We start from the raw sequence: 23,927 nt of genomic DNA on the forward strand, positions 1-23,927 counted from the left end.
AACTGCGCTCCTCGACACCATTACCTGACATTTTTTCTAGGTGCTGTGTTGCCAGCTTTGATGTTTCTCTCCTTCCAGTTGCACTGGTTTTGTGCTTTGAAGAAACAAATCCATAACCTGTGAGTTTCTTTTCTTATACTGAAAGTTTTGGGGAGGAAAATAAACCAAAGGGGGCTCAGCTGGTTATCTGCATCACTGGTGATGAAGAGTCCTTGGGGAAGATGAGGAGGGAAGCCATGCAGCTGATACTGCTCAGCTAGGGAATTCTTCCAAGACCCTGGGCGGCCAGTTAGGCAAGGCTAACTGGTGGAAGGCTGGTAGCACTTCTCTTGCCTCAGGCTTTGGGCCCATGTAGTGTAACTTCATTGTGTGCTGCTGACATATCTTCTAGGACAGAATAAAGTATGTAATTCCCTGCATGAGCTGCCTGTTGGCCAAAAAGGATTGTGCCCTCTTCTCAAAGAGAAAAAAGCTCCTGATAACACTGCGATCGTAACTCTAAGGTATGGATATGTGGAAAGGAAAAGGAAAAAGTCAGATGATCTGCCATCTCCTTAACGGGTTGTGAAGACTATGCTTCTGTCACGACCTTGCCATTGATTTATTTTTGCAGTAAACCTCTGATAATCATTTTAGCTCAGTGCTGTCATTAGCTTAGCTGCTGTATTTGTGACACCCTATGGCAATTCGAAGGATTGGTCCCTTCCTGAAATGTAACCTGGCCTTAAAGGTGCTGTGATTTTTTTTCTTTTTTTCTCTTAGATTTGAAGTCGTAGTAGCTTGCCAAACCCACTAGTGAAATTTAAAAGATACATCTGCAGACCTTGTCATTATTTGAGGTTCCAGAAACATGAACACTGCTGCTGATTTTGCAGCAGACTGCAAACAAAATAATTCTTTTGCTGGTGTCATTTGCTTCTTGCTGGTGTTATTCATGGCTATTCTAAAAGGAAAAGCTGTCTCTAGAGGAGCAAACAACCTCTGTGTACACATTGATCACAGGGAAGGAGGAAAACACTCGCTATGTTTCTGTTATTCAAGAAGGAAGAACTTCAAGGAAGGCTGACACTAAGGCATTTCTGGATGTGGGAAATTAACTCCAGCAAAACAAATGACCTGCAGAATTATAAACGTTTTCAAGTGAAGGGCTTGGTGTGCCAGTTGGTTTGCATATTTTTGCTACAGCAAATTGATTGCAAAAGTGTTGTGTTGTAGTATCACAGCTGATGTGACAGCAGACATTTCTGCTTTGGTGAAAGCTTTTCACAGTGCAGCCTAGCTTGCCACTGTAGTTATTCAGATTTTAGAATTTCACGTCTGTGGTACACTATGAAATTGCACCAGGCTAGAATTTGTCAGAGAAGTTGTCAAACCAAATGTAAATGTTGACCTTTTTCAAAACTCTGACTGTGTTGGTCAGTCTGTTGGGGATGAAGCAGTGTCCATGTCGTTGGAGATTATTAATTTATCGGTAGTGTCTCAGCAATGTAAAATATCTGCATTACAGTAGGAGAAAAGAATTGTTACCTTCTGTGGAGTGAGGACTCTTGCCTGTTTGTGCGTGGTCACAAGGGAGATGGCCTTAAACACTTGAGATGTTTCAAGACTTTTCTGGCTTATTTCATGCTTCAGGAATTCAGCAGTCGGGTCAGACCTGGTATTGATCCTCAAAGTGCTGGTTTTGACGGCTGGCAAGGGACCATAAAGGATGACTTCTGAATAGCCGATCAGTCTGTGGGCTTTGGTCTTAGCCAAAGTTGTAACACAAAGTGATTCCAGGGTGCTGTGGTTTGAGATAAAAGGGTTGGCATGTACAGGTTTGTTATTTTCCATGTGAGTTTTCAGCCTCAGTTACTCCTGTTGTGTCTATAGTTAATAGTGTCTTAATGATTTGGTGGGCACTGATTCGAGTCCCGTGCACAGATTTTTGCCTAGGCGCAGCATGTCGTAGCTTAACACGTAGGATGCCTGGTCTTGTGTTAATTAATGTGATTATTTCGGTGCTTGCGCAGCTGTAACAGCTCCATGCTGCTTACCAGCCCAGCGTTACATCTTAGGCGTACACTGCATGTCTGCTGTGAGACACTGCTGCTTCTGCTGTAAGGTGCCCGCACTGTGAATCCTTAGGAGCCATCCAAGGTGTCTCAGAAAAGCAGGAATTTTGGTTTATGGATATGAAGCTGAGTCAGGCATCTTCCACACAGGTGCACCATCTCCACAGCTAGCCAGCAAACGCCTTAAGGCAGCAGTCACAAACAGCTCATGGCATTTGTGCAGGTGAGACAGTGACTATGGAACACACTCTGTGCTTGTATGGAAAGCATTAGAGGTATGTTTCATTGAACCAGACTTGGGTGTCTGAAGTTCTAATCACTGTAATACCATAAAGTTAACTGTTGTTACTTTTTCAACTCACTGGCAGGTCTTTTGTGGTGGAGCGTATACCTGTAACGCGTCCATTTGTATTACTCAACACCTTAGAAGCACAGAAATGGAAAAATTCAGAGATGTGTAATTCTTTTGTTGCCTGAGTGATAACCATGAGCTGTATATTCTGAGTACAAAGAAATATATTTTAATCTTTGTATCTGACCTTTGGTTTATAGGCTGATCATGGTGTATGAACAGATTGGAGAGCGTGTATGTCTGTGTTTATGTCCACAGGTACACACACAGACTTATCTGTTTCAGTATTGTTTGAGTTTTAGGTGGATGAAACAGTTCATAAATGAACATTACCTTTTATTTGTTATATGAACAGGATTTACTTTCTTTTTAAATTATGAGATATGGATTAACACAGTTTATGAAATTACCTACTCACCTCATCTAAATGAACTTGTGCCATTTTTGAGCTGGGTGAATGCTGCTGTCAGATCGTGCCAACCAGGGAGTTGGTCTAAATATTCCAAGGTTATTCCTGCTCCTGTTTTTTCTCCATCTGTTAGAGGTGTCAGCCTCTGAGGAAGAGACGTAGTTGAGTAGTCATGAGTAGAGCTTTGGGTCTGCTACAGAGCTAGGTGTGATGATGGATTTGCATTTACCTCTGTGTATCTGCTGTTTTGTTTGCCCTCTGTACTGTGGTGTTCGCAAACTAATTAGTTGCAGAATTAGGTTACTTATGAGGTCCTTTGTGATAAGTATATATGTTATAACTTTGGAGACCATCAGTTGCATGCTGTTTATTCTAGGATATGAATGCTACTCCTATTTCATAGAGAATATGGCCCCTTGTACATCAGACTATATGTACATTTATAGATATATTTATAAAACTGTGTACATAAATATATATACTTCAGAAGTCTTAGTGAGAATGCTGTTTGCCCCCAAGACCCATGTTGGAGAAGGGCCAGTGTAAGCATGTTTGAAATGGTGATGTGACGTGCTATTATGTATTGAGCCATTTCTGCCTCTATATGTAAATTACGTATGAACAAATATACATTATGGATGTGGATTCTGTACTGCATAACACAAGGTTCACAGCAGGACTACACTATTGTTTTTCATGTTTTGAAAACCCAGAGTTAGCTTTATTTGGTTAGCTTACAGCCTTCTCAAAGGCAAAGGTAACTCCATTTAAACCGTTGGTGTTATGTGTCTTGGGCTTTTTCTTCTTTCAAGTAGTAAGAAACACTAGTGAGAGAAGAGAGGGTATCGTGTCGCTCAGTAATCACATTATTTACAGAAACAATGAAGTTTCATGGTATTAAAAGTTACAGAATTATGGGGTAACGGAGACTTTTTTTTGGCATCGTTATTGTCGAAAAGGGTCGCTGCTAGGAGCTGCGGTGCTGCGGCAAAGCGAGGGGTATGGGCTGGAACATGTGACTTCAGCTTGGTGTTGCGGGTGCTTGGCTGGGGGTTACTTTGCAGTTACTGACTGCTGGGTTGAGGGCTGGTGAGGAATGATGAGTACGTGCTACCTGCTCACATGGTTATTGAGGTGTGTACAAATCTGTATCTTGAAACTTTGAACTGCAGGTCTCTGCAGCCCGCAGCTAATGCGGTGTGCCTTCCCTCTTTGGTACAGTTTTGGACCGTGAAGATCATTGAAGCCCCAGTTCTGCTTTCGGTGGCTGGATGATCCCAATGCCATTTGCAAAAATAAAACCCAACTAGATATAGACCATGGGAGTACCATTAACGAAGGCTGAGTACCTTTAATACTGAGGGCTTACAAACTTTTGTTTCCCTTCCTGCAGATGCACTCACTTTCTTGATCACCTTTAACATTCTGTGTGTACAGACTTGTTGGCAGAAGAGGAGTGTGCATGATAGCAGATACATGAGTTAAAATACTGCCTGTATCATTCCCAACATGTTTGTTGCATCTGTGTGTGTGTGGCTTGAGGACTGGATCACGCTAGACATGTCATCCTCTGTCATTTCACACATTTCACTTTTTTTTTTTTTTTAAATAGCCAGCTAGGAATGTTCTGTGTTGGGCTAGAAGTCCGTGTGTGCAGGTGTTCAAAGAGGGTGGGTGTATGTGGGATAAGGTACAAGGGGATGCTGTGCATCCTCCCAAGGCTCTGCAGTCTGCACTCCCAGCTTTTCTTGACGTGGAGCTCAGGTTTACATCTTTGTATACATCTTCCGTGAGCCTATCTAATTCATAATCAACACACGTAATCTAGCTTATTTTATTCTATGAAGATTTCACCTCAGAAGAGATCTTCTGGCCATGAAATTATGATTTATGACTAGTATGCTTTATCTCCTGGAAATTGTGGAAGCAGTAGAGAAAATCAGTAGATTATCCAAATGGATAAACCGCACAGAGTGTAGTGATTTAAGTAGCTATCAATATGTAATGTCCCCAAAACTAACTGCAACCTGCTTCTCTGAAAAATGGGAAAGAGATGTAGAAGTGACAGCTGTGTGCAACTCCATCTGACTCCTGGTAGCATTGAAAGCATTTCTGCTGAGAGGTGGCAAGGCAGTGTTAGCTGAGGGGTTTTTCCAAGCTGACTTGAAATGATTATTCTGTCTCCTCAGTGGTGCTAAGGCTTATATATATATATATATATATATATATATTTCTCTGGATAAAGAATGAAATAAATTTATTGTTGTGTGCTGTATGGCTGAACTGGGGATACACCTGTTGTCAGCACCTTCGAAACTACAAAACTGTCACTTAAGACCCAAAACAGGAGTTTGGTGGAATCCAGCTCCCCCTTTTGGTCCTTGTGTTTTATTCTTTTCCACATTTGCAGGTCACACTGGGTGGAGAAGGAACCCTGGAAAGCTGAGGGTAGTCCTTTGAACAAGTGTGCTTTTATACTTGGGGTGATTGTATTTACATATGATGATAATTCACTGTCTTCTCCAAATTTCTGAAAATCTAAGCCTTGGGCTTTCTTTTTTCTTTTCTGTTTTCTTGATATGTGTATTGACGTTGTGAATCTGAGTTGCAATTTTTGTACAAATACTCACATTTGTTTTTTAAGAAATAGTGTTCTAAAATAACTTCATTCCATGAAGTGTTCTCTCGCTCTTGAAGTATTTCTTACTTTGTGAATAGCTGACAAAACTGGAAAAACAGCAACAAAGAAAAGAGAAGACCAGAACCAAGGTGCCCTCTGAGTCAAGTAGAGAAAGAAATGCCCCCCGTAACAAGGATGACCCCAGCGCAAGCAGTGGAGCCGAAGGAGATGTGTCTTCGGAAAGAGAGCCGTAGCTCATCCAAAGCAGGCTTCAGGTTTGGCTTCTCCACTCCTCTGTACAGCTGTGTGTCCCCCTGCTTGGCAGCCTCTAACCCCGGGTGCTTTGCTGGAGCAGCACATGCAGAGGGTTGCATTAGAAGTGCCGAAAGGTGAAATTCTGATAATGTTGGTGGTGGGTGACGTCTGCTCCTGTCTGCAGGCGGCACATCAGAACGCAGAAGTGGGTGAAAACCTCATCCCAGCGGTGTGCTTGGCTGGCGGGGTGCGTCTGTCAGCCTGGCCCAGCCACCGATGTTTGCAGGCTAACTCAGGAAATCTAAAAATTTGGTCTGGTAGCACAGCACAGCAGTGACTTAACTCGGAGTCCTGCTTTGCGTTCTTCAGAGCAGAGCTACGTGGTTGTCTTTCCCTCTCTGTTGTTACCTAGCAGGCAGGTCACTCGGAGCAGCCCCCACCATCTGTGATACCCAATAACACACAGGCCCCAGCGGTGGAAGTGGAAAACATTTCGGAACTTGGGGACTTCCTGTCGTGGTTCCTGCCCCCTCCCTCCTCAGTTGGTTCTGCCCCAGGATGGCTTGATAACATTTTATGTACCTTCACCACCTGATGAGAACGTTAGGCCAGGCACTGAGAGCCAGACTTGCTGCTTGAATTCCGTATGAGAACTGGGATTTTCTCTCCCTTCAGGCATTTGACTTGCAGGATATGCCTGGACGCGGGTGAATGGCATTAGACTGAACATAGACCTTAATCCTTTGTCATATCTACGTATGTAGATATGTATTTATCATACTCTTCCCATCAGTTTTAAGTCTTCAGAACAGAGCTTTCATTGCCCACCCTGCCCCAAAAAGCTACATTGCTGATTTTGAACTTTCAAACATGTCAGGCTCTCAGGAAAGTATTATTTCCCTCATCTGCACACCGAAGCCCTGAGCTGGCTATGTAGTTCAATTATTAACAGCTTTGCAAAGTTAAGGTCTAACCTTTATTTTCCCATCCCTAAAATTCAGTCTGGCTTGTGATTTATACAATTCAATATCATGCATTGCTCAGAAAATTAGGTGTTCTCTTTTTTTTTTTAATAAGTTGATGGATTTCCCTGGTGGTCAGACACTGGGGGATGATTTCTGTTTTATAGAAGTTTGCATTATATAAACGAATTTGTATAAGGCATCAAATAGATTTCTGGAAATGTGCTGGGTTTTTTTTTAATTGACCTGGAAAAGGTATCAAAGAAACTTTCAAGTTCAGAGGCTTTTTTCCCCTGGCCTCATGAAGAGCAGCTTCAAGACTGTGGTTCCGCTCATTAACTGAGTTGCAGTCAAAAGTGGATTGTCATATCATACAGCAGCTGGAATCACATGAGTTCTGCTCTCTTTGGCATTATGTTTGGTGCATCATCCTGATCTTAATTCTGGAGATGAGCAGGTGCATTGGGAAGAGCATGCTCTTAGAAAATAAAGTGAGGATGTACTGTGTCTCAGCAACTGTTGGCTTTGCTGCTATGCTATGGGGATACAAGGTTCCCCCTGCTGTTTCTGGGCTGTGTGTTGAAATAAGAACATTTTAGGGGGCAGGAGTTTGCAGGCCTTCTAGAGTGCTTTGGTCAATGTGACCTTTCTAATAGCATTTGAAATTCTAGGGAACATTTCTAAAATGTGATATACTGATAACCTAGCATTGATTTTTCATGCTGTGAAAATAAGTAAAGATACTTTTCTCTATGGGATTTGAAGGAATTCTGTATTTCTGCTCTACCTGTAGTAATTTCCTATTTGTTACCCTTCCACAGTTTCTCATGCAAAAGCTACACTGGATTCTTGAAGAGAGACCCAACATTCACCTCCGCACCACTCTTCAACAGCTTTGGAAAAGAATGGAAAATGGGAAAATGGAACTAAGACATTAGAAACCTTATATCATTCTGTATTGAAACAACCAAAGCAATGTTATCAGATTCAGTTGTTAATGTGTAGTACCAGTAGTAAAAAGGACTTGTAACATTTTTGTGTATGTGTTTTCACATGACTGCTGAATAAAGGGTGACTGTAGGCAGGTTGTAGCAGAACATCCACTCTCAGTACATGGACTCCATTTCAAAAATAAATCAGGGTTTTTCCTTAAACTTACACTTGAATTCTGAAAATTGTCCAGGCAGGCTTGTATATTGATTCTCACTCTGTGGTGTCATGTGCTACCTGTTTCCATGGCAGCGTGTAGATCTGTGTATATTTTGGTATATTGTTCAGCTGCTACGTAACACCGAGTTAGGCAGTCCATCTTTCTGCATGGGTTAAGTTATTAAAAGGAAAGATCAGCCGCTAGTCATTTATCGTGTGGAACACATCTGTCTTGTAAACTTTTTTAAAAACAGAAAAGACTTTATTAAACAAATGATGCTAGCTGAGTGCCTGTTGGTGTTTGTGTATTGCATTCCCTGAGGTACAGCCACGTGTGTAACAATGTGGGTGACACGGAGCAAAAGCTACATGCCAAGGAACGCCTACTAATGTTAACTCACCCACCTCTCGTTTGGAAGTCAGGTTGCTGGCCTGGAATCTTTGCTCTTTTCAACACATTAAAGTCCTGTTGTTACTTTATGGTGGCCATCAAAATGCCACAGCAGCTGCCCCACACAGTGTGTCTCGTGCCTGCTGACGTTCTGTCAGATTTGTCAGAGGCAGAACAGCCTTTGGAAGGTGCTGGCAAACAATGAGAGCTGAGAAGCAGCTGCAGAACTGCTGTCCTGTGGGTGCTGAAGCCAAGGAAGTTTTGGGGGAAATGGCAGACTGCAGATAGTTACGCCTTTGACTTCTTTCAGAGGTGGTGATGGTACCATTCATACTGGATGTTCTCCAGGCCTGCCTTGCCCTGTGGTCCTCACTAGCCATCTGCCGTGGCCACCATCGGAGCTGGGATGCTTGCTGCCCAGCTCTGTGTAACTGGGTTCAGGGCTAGCTTGGTGATGGTATGGTGTGATATCCAAACGTATCATATTTACAGTGCTGCGGACTGTGCAACCACTCTGGTTTTTTCTTTGTAGGCTGCTTGCTTAGTAAAGTATCGGTCAAACCAAGTCAGGGGAGTTTCAGAACTGCACTCTGATACAGCTTTTTAAAATGCATGAAGCTTAAATGGAGATTTGGCAAGCTACACACACAGCATTTAAACAAGAATGGTGCGTAGTCTGGGTAAGTTCAAGTGTTACAGTTAGTCTCGCCTTTAATAATGACATAATTTTTTCATCTGGCTGTTAGATGCAATTTAGTTTGCTTGAAGTGGCAGCCTTTGTACAGGCGTTGCTCTGTCACCCCCAGGAACACGTGTTGTGTCTTGTCCTTTCTGAGTCTGTCTCACCTGGGACTACATCCTGATAGGCTGTTGTCAGATTGGTGCTTAATTGGCTGCAGAGGGCTAATTCAGTCGGGAAGACAGTGAGTGCCTACCTCTCCGGTGTTGATGGGGCTGTTGTTGATCAGCCAACCCTCAGGCCTATCTCATGTAGCTTAAGTGTCCTGCTTTCGTCAATACCTTTAACATCTCGTCTTCTGCTTTGCAGCTTGCTCTTAAGAAGGGGCTGGGTGTGCCCTCAGCAGCTTTGCTGATGGTGCGGAGCTGGGACCGGTGGCTGGTACCCCCGGGGCTGCGCTGCCCTGCAGCGAGACCTGGGCAGGGGCAGCGCTGGGCGCAGAGGGACCCCATGAAGGGCCATAAGGGCAAGTGCAGGGTCCTGCCCCGGGGGAGGGACACCCCCCCGCACCAGCACAGGCTGGGGCTGACCTGCTGGGGGGCGGCTCTGCGGGGAAGGGCCTGGGAGCTCTGGTGGGCAGCCAGTTGCCCATGGGCCAGCGGCGTGCCCTGGTGGCCAAGGGGCCAGCGGTACCCTGGGGTGCGCTGGGAGGAGGGTGGGGGTTATCTCCCCCTCTGCTCTGCCCTGGGGAGGCCGCATCTGCACATGAGGCTCAGGCTGCAGCACGGGAACCTCCGCCTGAAGACGGGGAAGAACTTCTCTGCCGTGAGGGTGCTGGAGCCGTGGGACAGGCTGCCCCGCGGGGCTGTGGGGTCTCCTTCTCTGGAGCCATCCCAACGCGCCTGGAGGCGGCTCTGTGCAGCCCGCTCTGGGAGAGCTGCTGCAGCAGGGCTGGGCTGGGGGCTCCGGGGGACACTGCCCACCCCCACCCTGCTGGGATAAGGGCGTGAAGAAAGTCCCGCGGCCTCTTTCCACCTGAAAGGTAAGTCTGTACAAGCTAAACTACAAAGAATCGTAAAAATTGAAAAGAAGTATCATACACACGTTTCGGGGGAGGCATGAGGCAATATTCCAGCTGTGTTTAAGCAGAGAAATGGCAAAGTGGTGGCTGTTGGCCAACGATGGGGCTCCCTGTGCTTGGCTCCCTGCTCAGCCAGGCTTTCGCTGAGTGACCGGACTATGTGGTCTTTCCAAGTCTCCTCTCATCGATATCATTCTCCTGCCTTACGTGGGAGATGTGAGGATGAGCTCACCAGAAACTGGGATGTGGTGGTGGTCTGCAGTGCTGGGAATGCCCAGGAAAGCTGTGTGGCTCGGAGAGATGCTTCCTGGTGTCCTGTGCCCAGAGTGTTTTCATGCGCCGTGATTTGTTTCGGGACTCAAGAAAAAGCCAACGAGCCAAACCCACTTCGCTAAAAATGCAGTTTACTAACAAAAGTTATTGCCCTGTTCTACTGGCAGCAAAACTTGGGAAAGGCTTTTCCAAGTGCAGTTACGTGGCTTAGAACCTCCGTATCTGTCCTGTGGCTTTTCCTGCTTCTAAGTCAAACCCAGGAGACTTGAATTCCCATCTCTGTTCTTCTGTCTGGCATTTCTTAGGCTTGGTTAGCTTCTAGCACCTCAGCGAGCTTTTGTGGTCTATTTGTGAAACAGAAAAGATTTTTGGTTAGATGGAATGTTACTTATTTTTTCCTAAATGCTGAAAATTACCTTATTTAACAAAAAAGCCTGTTTGTTTCATATGTCTATAAAATATTCAGGGACAATATTAAAGAACGGTGAGTTGCTGCACATGATTCCCTTTTCTACAGATTTAGACTTACAGGCTTTTCTCCATTTCCCCGCCCCAGCTCACGGAGTGTTTTGCCAGAGTTTGCTTTTATGATTTGTGGGCCGGAGTCAGAAGACGACCACCTAAGCAGGCTGTGGACAATGTTTGCTGGCTATAACAAAGCAGCTCCTGATTCAAAGTCCCCGCCACGTCGATGTCCTGCTGCACGCTGCCCGCCCTCGGCTGAAGGTCCTGCAGGCAGCACTTACAGGGTGGGCGTTTCGGGGGGCGCCGCAAGGTCAAATGTCCCGTGGCCATTATCCTTTGTGATGATGCTTCAAGGATGCTGGTTGAGTCCGTCACATTCCTTTCTGCATCCTTCTGTGCTGGTGTCTTTGTCTCGCGCTGCCTCAAACTCCAGCAAAAATCCTCCTCCTCAATGAAATGCCTGGGGAATCTGAGTGCCATGAAAATAATTAAGGTGACAAGTGAGGGTCAGTATTACAGTCCTCAAGCAAAGAAACCGCATTAGTCTGGGTTTCAGTGTGGCTTCAGTTGTTCACAATTCAGCATGTGTTTTGCCATCTATGCAGCTATGGTGCGGTCAGCAAACAGTTCTGCCTTTACAACAAACATACGCATGAAATTACAGAAAATATTCTTGGTAGGATTTCTGCAAACACCCCGTGTTTGTATATGAGTTCTGCAAGAAAGTCACGTTGGGTTTTCCCATTTGAAATTCCCAGCAGGTATCTGGGAGACAAGCTAAATCTGAGTACAGATACTTTCCATAACTTCTGTTGAAAGTACTGGCTAACAAGGGAGTGTCTGCGAATCATTCCGTATCGAGACACGCTCAGGCACTCCACTGCAGGTCCTGCTTTTGTTCCAACCTTATTTCCTCAACAGAAGGCTCCCCAAGGAAATCTGTCTGGGAAGCAGAAAATATGCTAGGACTCCTGTGAAAATTTACTGCTAATTTTCATTGAGTGCTATAACCAGAAAAAAAAAAAAAAAAAGAACTGTAATAGTAAAAACCTGTTTTGTAGGTGTTTTGCAAACATCTCCCTTCAGACACTGGATCTACGGGCTGCGTTGCTTTGGAAAGTAGGAACATTAAGAACAGAACAGAGTAAGTGATGCTCCTACAAAGCTGTTTAGAAAAGTGAGTGGATTCATTCAGTGTGTAAATACAAATGAATCAAAGGCAAAGTGACTTCTGACTATTGATATATAGTCATATATAAAGATATAAATACTTAACGGATAAGCTCACAGTTTCCAATTGTAGAAGCTCCTGTGGACAATGAGTTGAAACCGGTCTGATTCAGAGATGCTAATTCCTGGAGAATCCTTGTTGCAAGGTGTTGGCAGTACCTCCCTCTCTGCTCCTCTCTGGTGGCTGTGTGGGGACAGGCTTCAGTCTCAAAACCACTTACTGGGCTTTGATAAAATACACCTTCCTGCGGCTCCTCCTCAGGACCAGGGGAATTTCAGCCCGTTGCAGACTGCGCTTCAACCTCACGTGTAACTATGGGCTCTGCAGACAACAAAGGTTTGGTGGCAGTTTAGAAAGAGCCCCCTAAACTTTTTGCCTGTGTCTCATTCGCAGTGAAAGTGAGGTGGCAGGGCCCTGGCAGGGGACAGAACAGCCCTGGCAGGGGAGCAGGTGGTGTGAAAATACAAGCTAGTTGTCAGAAATCCTGAGGCTGCCCGCCTGTCCGTATTCTGGAGTACCCATTCATTTTGGTGTCAATCTCAGTTTTATCTCAAGTGATGCTATTCCCAATGCCGTTAGAGGGGAGCACCCTGTCTCCTCCCCAGTCCGTGGTTTGCTAGGCTGAATTAACCATTTCCCGGTCATTCCTATGAAAACTGGCCTCTTCACCATAAATAGCTCATCCCTTAAGGGGATGAGGGGTCAGGCTGAAGCTTGAGGGGCTGACGACAACGGTCCCCAGAATGGATCATGGCAGTGCTGAGCTGTGGCTGGCCTTGGGTTCCCACACCCAGCATGGAAGGGATGATGGAGCAGGTATAAACCCAGCCAAAAACCTCCCTATTTTTCCTACTCATGCAATTCATATTGGCACGGGATGTTTTAGGAAGCCACAGAGGTACATGGGACAGACCAGAGCAGCACAGCCTCGGTGAATAAGAGATACCGGCGGCTGGAGACAGGGGCTTGGTGGGGTCTGAGCATCTCTGCTTGCACCAGCTGGGGTGGAGGGTGAGGGCAGGACATCTCCATCCGTGTTACAGTCCTCCTGTGCCGGCTGGTAGCTCCCTGCAGCCCCCCGAGGCGGGGTGTGCTGCCAAATGCCTGAATTTGAGAGGGGGTTCAGCAGCTCGGTGTCACTCCTGCCTGTGCCCCCACTGGCTTGTGTTCCTCTCAGTGCTGGATGCCTGTGGTACCCAGCGCCTTTTTGCCAGGCCCCTACTCTTCCTCGGAATCTTCCAGGTTTTATCACGCGCTGTTCGAACCAGCCGCTCGCAGCGTTTCAGCAGGGGTAGGATGGGAGACCCTCGGGATGTGGAGCGAGGGCGCATCAGTGCAACCGCGGGGCTCTGAGTGGGGGGCAGAGTGGAGCTGCTCTCGGGTGATGGGGGGTGCCAGCGGTGCCCGCTCCATGCCCCCCATCCCTGCGCTGGGCTTGCAGAGGCAGGCATCGGGAGAGCGGGATGCCTCCGCCAGGGCGATCTCACACTGGTTCTTCACAATCCTTGGAAGCCTTTTGAGCTCTGATTTGTGTGCTCTCCATGTGCACTATTGTTAACCTACTAATCTTCGTTAAGGGAATGCTTGGTGATGGTAATTAACACCAAGAGCTTACAGAGGCCAGGCTGGACCAGGGAATGGTCCTGGGGTTGCCAAGAGATATTAAAAAAGGGAAAAGGGCGTGGTTGGGTTTTCCGGGCTGTGGCACATCTCTGTGCTGGGCACCCAGCGCTGGGAGCCGGGGTCTGGGCGAGGGGGGTGCTGGGGTCCGGGCGGTGTGGGTGGGTGGGCACAGCGCTCGCCTCCACGCCACAGATGTTTCTTAGTGCATTTGCTTGTAGCAAACCCCTGAGGATGCATCAGGATGTTCCAGGAGGCCCTGTCAAGAAATGCAGTAGTGGAAAAATTAGCGTGCACATGAACAAGTAGATTTGAGATTGGTGCTTGGAACGAGCCTTGTGAGTCACGAGCGCTGAAGGCGCAGGGAGGTGGCTGAATTGAGCGGATCTGTTTTGTGGTCTGGGATGCATTGTTGAGAATCACACAGAAAAACACTGCAAATACACTTATAAAATATGTATTGACTAGATGCGCTGCAGTGTTACTGAAAGCACTTGTGTACCAAGTAAAGTATTTTCTCAAAATATTCAAATATTTGATTTTTCCATGCTAATTTGTTTTAAAGAGCTCCTCTGACTTAGTGAATACTGCTGACTGCAAGTATTGAAGTATCTCAATATCTTTTTGTTCTTTGTGTGTCTAATGTCACTCCCGCAATGTTTTAGAGTTGCTCCATTTATTGCATTAACAACAAAATATTCCGACTGATACAATGAACATTCTGTAACGCCGGTGTACAGGGAACGTGGCTCAGTCTTGGTGTTAGGACAGATTTACTCTTTGCGTAATATAGTACTTTGGTATCCGTGCTTATTTAGGTTTTTTTCCCTCTTGTGTTTAGGGTATCTGGGGGATGTTAACTGGTGCCAGCTGAGGTATGACAGCAAACTTTTTTTTGTCTTATTAAGAACTGGGATTCATTTCACACAGGTGGTTGAAAAACTTATGGCTCTATGGAGCAGATACAGATCTTTTTATGAATCCTCCTGCACTAACGCAAGTGTACGCAAAACCCCAGGTTCTTGGGGGCGAAGAGTTCATGTGGTAGATGTTACTATAAAGGCTGAACTTGTAGAAGCCTTCCATGGCAGCTCTCCTAAAACCTGGAGTACGTGGCCTTGCGGTAGTAGACAGGCATGTTCGGAGGGGTTGGGGTGTGGGGTGGCGGGAGCAGGAGCAGGAGCAGGAGCAGGGGTGGGAGCCGGAGCAGGAGAAGGAGCAGGAGCTGGAGAAGAAGCAGGAGCGGGAGCAGGAGCAGGAGCAGGCGTGGGCGCAGGGGTGGGAGCCGGAGCAGGAGCAGGAGCGGGAGCAGGAGCTGAAGAAGCAGGAGCGGGAGCGGGAGCAGGGGGGGTAGCCGGAGCAGGAGCAGGAGCGGGAGCGGGAGCAGGGGGGGTAGCCGGAGCAGGAGCAGGAGCGGGAGCGGGAGAAGAAGCGGGAGCGGGAGCAGGGGTGGTAGCCGGAGCAGGAGCGGGAGCGGGAGAAGAAGCAGGAGCGGGAGCAGGGGGGGTAGCCGGAGCCGGAGCAGGAGCGGGAGAAGAAGCGGGAGCAGGAGAAGAAGCGGGAGCAGGAGCGGGGGCGGGAGCAGGCGCAGGCGCAGGCGCAGGCGCAGGCGGCTGCTCGGTGCGTGCCGGCCCCTCTGCCCGGCGCCACCAGGGGTCAGCAGAGCCTCAGGCACGAGCCGCCGCGGCGCCTTGAGCGTCTTCCTCGTCTCCTTCCCGCGGGGAAGACGATTGTTCTGGTGAGAACCGAGAGCTGTTTTCTGTAGAGAGCGTGCACTTGCCGGGAGGTGGGATCTCTATCCGCCTCCACCTAGCCGCTCTGTTCAAAAACTGTGGGATATAATAATTTTTTGCATATCCGTGCGATGATGAGCGTTGTGTTTGGGCAACGCCTTGGCCTGGTGGAGAAGCTGCGGTGGCAGGAGCAGCAGTGGCAGGAGCAGCAGTGGCAGGAGCAGCGGTGGCAGGAGCAGCGGTGACAGGAGCAGCAGTGACAGGAGCAGCGGTGGCAGGAGCAGCAGTGGCAGGAGCAGCAGTGGCAGGAGCAGCGGTGGCAGGAGCAGCGGTGGCAGGAGAGGTGTCCAGTGCTGCGCGTTGTACGCCGCGGTGTGGGCGCCGCTGTGCTCTCACTGCCCTGGTGGAAGCCTTGGGCTCGGGCAGCCTTTGGCTTGTGGCGTTGGTCAAGGTAGATGGCGGTGACTCGGGCAGCGCCAACGGGTATGGCAGGGGCTCAAAGGCAGGGGTGCTTTTTCCTGAGATAAGTTCAGTGCTCACAAATCCTGTAACGCTCCTCATGACGGACAAGTCACCTGCCTGTGAGAACAGGAGCGTGCCTTTTGAGCAAGAGCAAAGTAAGACTGTGCTCCAATACATGTGTCCAAGTCCTCGTTCAGGGGAGGAGGTTGCCCTGGCTCTGGGTGGTCTTTGGGTGTTTTGTTTTCCCTCTGCTTGCACAGATACACCAGCTTAAATGGGGCTACGAGCATATCTTTCGTTACGGCTGGAGACTTTGTGCCTTTGAGATGCCCTCACTATTCAGAAGCCAGACACCATTGGCTATGCAACGGATTTTTATTTGTATATGTACAGAGATATAAAGGCTTGTGACAGCTGCGAAGAAGTTTTCTCTTAAGTTTTTTTTGTGTGGTGGTGGTTTTTTTTTGCTTTGCTTGGGTTAGGAGGATAAAAGATGGAAATATAAAGGGCAAATGCATTTGTGTTAATCTGAAAATACATTCACATTTTAAAAGTTGTAATTTCAGGGTTGACATGCAGAATAAGACTCCACAATCTATCAGATTGTAAAGTAGGTGGGCAGCACCGGGGTAGTCCCATCAAAGCCACGCGCGCCTGGGGCAGCAACTTGCCTCAATTTATACAATCAAATGTTGCATGTACATAAGGTTTCCAAATACGCCTATTTCATGACCTATCCCCGCTTGATATTAAAATTAGTTCCAAGAAGTCATTTCCTAAGTCCCTCCCAAATGCGCTTGCGTGGTGCCTCTTGGTGGTGGTTGTAGGGGTCCTGGGGATGAAGGCTTGGTAGTCTCCCTCGCTCTGAACTTTTTACATTCTCTCTTCACGCAGACTCAGTTGCTCCTTGGTCTTTGTCCAAACTATAGAGTTGGTTTTAGCTAGTTCTCATCAGGAGCTGTCCTTCAGGAGGAACTGCAGGCTCCTTGCTTCAGTTAATTTGCACAATGGTTAGTAAAACAAAACATTATTTATCAACAACAATCTAGGTAATCGTTAAGCAATTAGAGCTACTAAAATTTCTTTAACCCCTTCCCTCAGGCTAATACTTCAAAAAGACAGCTGGGTGGAATATTTCTCTCTCCACAGAGAGTTGATTGCTGTGTTCTTTGGGATGCTTCATCACGGTCTCACCACGTTGGGCTCTGCTGTCCCTGAGGCAGGCGGAACGAGCGACCGGCCAGGTACCATTCTCTGGGGTGTTGTAGGGCAGCGGACCAGTATGGGCAACAGCCCTGTGACACCTGGCCCCGCCAAGGAACTCCCGGCCAGTGTGCACAATTTCAAGGAAGTTGATAAATGTCCTTAAAAAAGCAACCTGGACAAAAAAACCCCAAACCTGCTAAAATAATTTCTGATATAGTAATGCATAGTGAGGGCTCCATATGAGGGGAGGGAGGCTGGAGCAATGGGGATGTTTATTATTTGTTATTGGTTAAAAAGAATAATAATTAAAAGTTTAAATTTTGGGGAATTTGTTGGGACACAGCTAGTGGGCTTCATAAGTTCAGGTGTTTGCTGCCACCATCAATTCGTCGTCTGCCTGCTGCAGGACTGCCTCTGTGTTTCAGGGGGAAGAGGGAGACGAGAAGCTCGCTTTTATTTTCTGTTATTTCAACATAGGTGTTTTTTAACAGGTCTAACTAGACATCTTACGACTACATTTCCATTTCCCCACCCCTGTTTTGGGGAAATCCATGTTGCTTTCCTGTGAAAACTGAAATAGAAATATTACTGATGGTAGGAGGAATTGTATATTTTCCATTATGCTCCTTTGTTAAAAATATATTGAGCTAACCTGAACGTTCCTACAAATAATTACAGGGGAATATAATGTGTTATTGATTAAAAATCCATAAAGAAAAACGGTCAGACTATTTATCTCCAGATTACTGTCCTCTGCCTAAGAGAAGCAGTCATTGACGGGTTCCTGGGGCATGGAGTGGTATGCTGAGAAGAAAACCACCTTGAAGCGCGGCACAGCGCATTTTTGCAAGGATAAAAATGCTGGTGTTAAAACTGGGACTGATTATGTTGAACACGGTTTAGGAAAAAGGTTTCAAAATTAGCCCAGAAGTTTTGGCTACAACCTCTTAACTTCAGCGTTGAAACTTGTTTGTTCTTTTCTGAATCGGTGTTGAGCCTGTGCTCTGCCCGTCTGTGGTTCTGCTTGTTCCTGCGCTTGGACCGGCTCCAGGATCTTTCCAGGGTGGATAGGATCTGAGGCCAGGAGAAGCTCCTGATGCAAGCCCCACTGTTGGTTCACCTCTGATCTGTGCTGGAAAAGGCAGAAAGATGTTGTGTACCTTAATATAAGGGTAGTAAACAAGTTTTTGCAAGTGTTTCCTACTTGAAATACTTGTATTTGGAAAGGTAAAGGCAGAATACATTCATTTCTGGTTTATGCCCGGTGCCCGTAGGGGAGGTCCCAGACGCGTTGGCTTTGAGTATACTTCACCTTGCCCTCCAGCATCCCTTCTTTCCCCACGATCAAGCCGATCAGCTCCTGTTCCTCCATGGTGCCACATCTATTGTAATCACACACAGAAAGGTGGACCCGTCCCACCAGGGCTCCTGCACACGGGCAGTTCCCAGCGCAGCCTGCAAGGTGGGGGTTGTGTTGGTTTTGCTAACGTTTAGACGGCTATAAAAATAACACGCAAGGTGCTGTAAGGAAGAAAAGCTGCTTACCTGTGCGGTCATGAACCGCTTTGATGCCCCGGTGGGGTGATGGGGAGCAAGGGCACAGGGAAGCAGCTGGGAGCTCCAGTGGCATCTGTGAGGTTTGTCTTCGGTGGGAACCAGGTGGAATAAAAGCTTCCTCGTGCACGAACTCAGTGTTTCTAGGCTAATGGCAGCATGCCCAGCGCTGTCAAGTGTAAATGCCATAGGAGATGAATTAAATGCACTATAACGGTGTTCCCAGAACGGCTGCTGTAAATAAAGTATAAAATACATCGACCTGTGGTCTGAAGAACTCTGAGGCGGGGTCTGTAGGCTGACCATCTGTTCATCTGTAAATGTACGTGTAGCAAGAATCTGGGGTATGAACATTTGTTTGCCTCTTGCTGGGATGCTTGTGTAGCGCTGTGCAATCGTTTCCAGCAGTCGGTCCCCATAATTGCATGTCTGAGGTGTGATGTTTGAGCTGGGACGTTCATCCACTGTCCCGTCTCTGCTGCTTTTAAGTCTGTTTTATATCAAGCCCTGACCCTCCTTTGGACCGGTGTGCTCCCAGTGCAGCCAGAAGTGTGGCTGTGGGCTGGTGACTCCTCCGCGATGAGGCACGAGGAGGGATGGCAGGAGGAAGGCAAGTCTGTTGCTGTCATTGGGGTTCAGAACGTTTTCAGCCAAAGGTACCTCCTGTGGAATGGTGCTTACTGGGGCGACCCCGTGTTGTCCAGTGTGGGCTTCTTGCAAGCCCTGTTACCTTCCACTTTCAGGGCTTCTGAAAAGCTGCATGGTTTAAGTTTATAATTATATCTATTTATATATAATTACATATAAAATATCTTTTATGTGTTATACATATACATTTCATATGCATTTATATTTCTATATGTCATATAGATCTATTAAATTAGAAAATAAAAAAGTAAATCTATTAAAATGTACTTATATAACTATTAAATTAGAAAATAAAAAAGCAAATAAATTGTAATGTACTTATATATTTCATATATATAATTACATATAAAATAGATACAAATAAATATAATTAAATATAACGATAAAAGTTTATTAAGACCTATAATTGAAAAATGCAGAGACGCTTGACATTCGCCGTGTCTGGCAGGGGGAGTCGGTGGCAGATCTGCAGCGAGAAGGGTCCCCCCTTCCTTCAGGGGTAGCTCGGGGGGCACTGAACGATTTGCAGGTATTTTTCCTGTGTTGGTTTAGATCTCGATTTGGCTCAGCAAGCGGATGTAGTTACATTTTACACACCCTCTTTATATATCTTTATAAAATAAGGAATCTGTAGTATTTTTAATGAATAGGACTGACGCCTGCGGTGTGAATGAGACGCAGCCCCCGTCCCCTGGCGTGGGCAGGACCTGCTGGGTGGGATGGAGAGGTGGGACCTGCCTGACCTCAGCTGTTACACACGTACGTATTCAGACCGTTGCATCCCATGCCAAAGCCCAGCAAAGTTCCTACAGGTTCAAATTACTTTTTACACCGGTGTGATGAACTTCTAATCCATCAGAAGAACAGCGCTTCCCAACGAGCGCACACAGACAGCATCCTCTGAGCTCTAACAGATCGCTGACCCGTGCGGTTGGTGCCCGTTCTGAGTGCTTCCCACGAGCGATTGCCTCTCTGCGTGTGCAGTGACTTCAGAAATGCTGTGTGTGCGCATAATGAGCGTTTTTAAAACGAAGTGCCTTAATTCAGAGGGTAAGAAAGTAGGTCCTGGGAAGTTTCCTTGGCTGCGATTCCTGTTGCTGTGCCTCCTGAAGGTACTGGTCCTGTCTCTCATCACCCACTATCCCTTAATTTTAGTTTTGGAGCCTGAAATATTTTGTAAGCTATGTTGCAAATAATTTAGTTTACGTGTATTTCATTTTACTGTATTTTACACAGTAGAAGGCAGTGTGTGTGTGTGTGTGTGTGTGTGTGTGTGTATGTGTGTGTGTAGCTTTTAGACCAGGCTGCACACATGGTGCACGATCGTTTGGGACAAGTTGGTTTTAGTTTTGAGAGGAGCAGGTAAAAGCAAAAGAATCAGGATTATTGCTGGAGGATCGAGCAACAAAGCCGTTGAGTTGTGCGCTGAATCCTTTAATTATATCTCCTTAATAACAATGCTTGTTGGGTTTTTTTTCTGTTGTGCTCGAATGTGCTAAAGCTGGGCATCGCCAGGGAGCTGCTGCACCCCAGGGTGAGCGTCCTTGGGGGCGGGTGACATTCTTGGCACAATGCTTCGTCCCAGGTAATGCGTGAGCCTGCGGGCTCGTTCCCCTGCACTGCCGTGCTCTGAGCGATGCTCTGCACCCTCCGTGCCGTGGTTGCCCATCCCATCCTGACTGCTGCCAGTGCTAACGGAGCTGAAATGCCCTAAAAGAGTGTGTTGAGGCTACATCGGCTGTTAGGGACTAATCATTATTTGTGTTGTTAATACTGTGTGTGCTTATGAGTTCATTTTTTATATTTGGGAAGGGAATCGGTTATGAGATTTTTTTGGAGAAAGAGTTCTGTTTAGTCTCTCTTAATAACTGAGATATATGACCCATTTCCAGAACAGAAATATATTATCTTAATGGTTCTAATAAACTAATTCAATTTGCATTTCTATTTATTGGGTAAATGGGCAAATGTGAAAAATTAAATTAAAATAGTCTAATTTGTTCCACCATTAATTTTCCAGCTTATATTTAGAGTATTGAATATATTGCATTGTTCTGATTTTTGTTTGGAATATGCAGGAAAAAAATAGGCTATGCCAGTTCCCCAGTGTGTTGTTTAAGAGCAAAAATGCTTATTTTAGGGAAACACTGAAAAAATAAAAATCCTTCTGGAGAAAGGAGGAAGCATGGGATGTGAGGATGATTTTGAGTTACAGGTTTGTTGTTGCTCAGCATGGAAAGCTGGAGAATTTAAGAAAGCCTCTATCCCGTGGCCGATGGTCGCCCTTCGTTTAGCCTGGGTTTCTAGACTTGCATTGAATTGTCATTGGATATGGTTTTAGTTCTACTTTTGGACACTGTAATGTCGGATTTCAGTATTTTTGATTTAATTTCAGTTGCAAGCAGCTATGCAAAACTGTTATTATTTATTTAAATCTTTTTGTTTCAGTACTTTGATATATTTTCCCTGAAGTAATATCAAGAAATAGGAAATCAAACCTGTGAATAGATTAAATACCAGATTTCGTGGTGTTGTTAATCACCCTCGCTAGCACTAGTGAAGCAGTTGGGTTCTGATGCTGCTGCTCCTGTCATAGGACGTTGTTCAGTGCAGATAATCTCGCTGTGGTCCTAAAGTGACAGTGATGGTTTCATTCACATAGACAGATAAAACTCAAGTGCAATTAGTCCTTTCAACTAAAACTAAATGGATTGCTATTAAACCTGAGGGTGCCTTAACCTAACCAGAGAAATGATGTGAACTGATCTGTCAATACCTGTGGGGGAATAGATTTAAAATAACCTACAAACCAACCCAAAACCCCAACCTAAAAAAAACAAAAGCAAAGAAATCCCATCCATCCCATTGCCTTTCCTCCTGCAGTTTTGCCCGGTGTTTATCTGCTGTTGCCCTGAACAAGGGAATACCGTGCCTGGTCTTTCAGGGGGATGGGCTGGTGCCCCCGATCTGGTCTCCCTTTCATAGTAGGAGCAGAAAACCACATGTAACGCTTAAGTAGGATTGGAGATAGTGATAAGCAATAAATAAGATTTATAGTTCCACTTCTCACATGTTTTTTTTTTTTATATAACAGACAATGCTACAGAAGTTTTAGACCTACTTTCATAACTAAAGTTCCCCCCTCCACGTTCTGTACCTTCCCTGCTTCATCGTTCCGGTAACAAGAGCGCCGCGCTGTGCGAGCGGGGTATCAGTTCAACACAACAGCTCTAGCAAGGACTGGAAATTATTGAATGATAAATTCCTTTAGATCACGGCCCAAGTAATTTTTTGCACAGCACGTGATGCACGCACCCCTGCTGTACAACAGAAAATAAAATAATGGTTGTTTTATAATGCAATGCCTATAATCGCAGAGGAAAAAGAACAGAATATAAACCTCTTACTCTGGAATATACATATATGCATATAGTAGGTCAGTGAGCTGCCTTTACATCCTTATTGCTGACTTTTCGTTTAGCACTACAGATTCTTGTTCCTAACTCTATGGGATTGAATTCATGGCAAAGTATGGTATTATTCTAAAAAAAAAAATCACATTACTGTCTCTGGGCTCTCCTTGTCCTCCTACCAGACAGGTTCCACCCAAAAAATATTATTCAAAGGATTAAAAATCATCACAGCCCAGATCAAGATGTAACATCACATCTCAGCTGCTTTTTGGAAGTTTGGAGCTTTGTGTGCTGTCTAGAGCTACAGCACCACTGGGCTTATGCGTTTTGATGGTGAATCCATGCACGTGAGACTGCTTTGTGCTGGAAACAACAGAGAAATCCAGAACTTTCATGTGGTAGAGAATACGTTTGAGAAATAATACTTTATGGTCTTTGGCTATTTGCTGTCTTTCAGTTAATATTTTGCCCGAGTTGGATTTAGTTCACCCTTTGCAGACAGCTCTCAGCACCGTGAAGTAACACAAGTGGCTGGTGTGCCTCATGAAAGAAAATGTCACAAAGGCTTTAAAATCTTCTTTGAATTCTAACACAGCATCTCATGAATTTTTGGTAGCAGTGAGTTTAGTTCATCCTCCATTCATAAAGTACCAACAAGTTACCCATGTGATCCAAACCCATACCTCTCAAGGCTGGATCATGTTTATTTGTGCATCCCGATTTTGGTGTCTCATTTTTTTTTCTTCTTCTTGTCTTCCACATGTGACTCATTCTGATTTCCTTTATTTAAGGAAGGAGGATCAAATTAAGCAACATTTTAACTGTCATTACAGTTTTATCTGCAAAGCTTAGCTGACATACTGAGATGTAAAGCAGGTGCCTCTTGCAGCCTGGCTGTGGTACCCAGCCGGGCGCGGCAAGGCTGGCTGAGAAATTGCCCGGTATAAGAAAAGCCTGTTCTCATAAAAAACAGTGGTTTTGTGGTGGTGCACTTCTTTTCCCTGAGGCAAGCCTTCGAAAGAGTTAGTGTGGCTGGGATATTCTTTGCTGAAGTTTTCAGTTGCTTTTGAAGTTTCCTTAGTGGCTGCGGGTATGGAGTGCGTATCGATGTCAAACGGCAAATGAGACAAAGCGCTTATAAATAAATGTGTTTGCAAAGCGGTTACATTGCACGTGAATATTCCCGAGGATTAACTGCTAGTAATCAGTAGGATTGCACATCCTTACTGTTAGTTGAGCAAGTATTTTAAAAACGCTGTCAAATGTTGGCCACCAGCCTAGGGATGGTACTGGAATGTAATAACTAACCTGCCGTGTTTGCTGTTTTTCTACGGGGAAAGAGGCTGCGGAAATGCTTGGTTTGAGTTTAT

General features: G+C 45.9%; 1 protein-coding gene across 1 annotated transcript in view; it reads left to right on the plus strand.

The window, feature by feature from the left end:
* DTD1 (D-aminoacyl-tRNA deacylase 1) overlaps positions 1-8,088 on the plus strand; it is a 29,152-nt gene extending 21,064 nt beyond the window's left edge. Inside the window, exons 5-6 of the mRNA XM_056357379.1 lie at positions 5,534-5,710; positions 7,474-8,088. Coding sequence (XP_056213354.1) covers positions 5,534-5,689 — 156 coding nt within the window. The 3' untranslated portion in view covers positions 5,690-5,710; positions 7,474-8,088. The remainder of the gene's footprint in view (positions 1-5,533; positions 5,711-7,473) is intronic.
* The last annotated feature ends 15,839 nt before the right edge of the window (positions 8,089-23,927 follow it).

The sequence above is a fragment of the Falco biarmicus genome, chromosome 12 (genome assembly GCF_023638135.1).
Source record: "Falco biarmicus isolate bFalBia1 chromosome 12, bFalBia1.pri, whole genome shotgun sequence".
In the NCBI taxonomy this organism is placed as follows: Eukaryota; Metazoa; Chordata; class Aves; order Falconiformes; family Falconidae; genus Falco; species Falco biarmicus.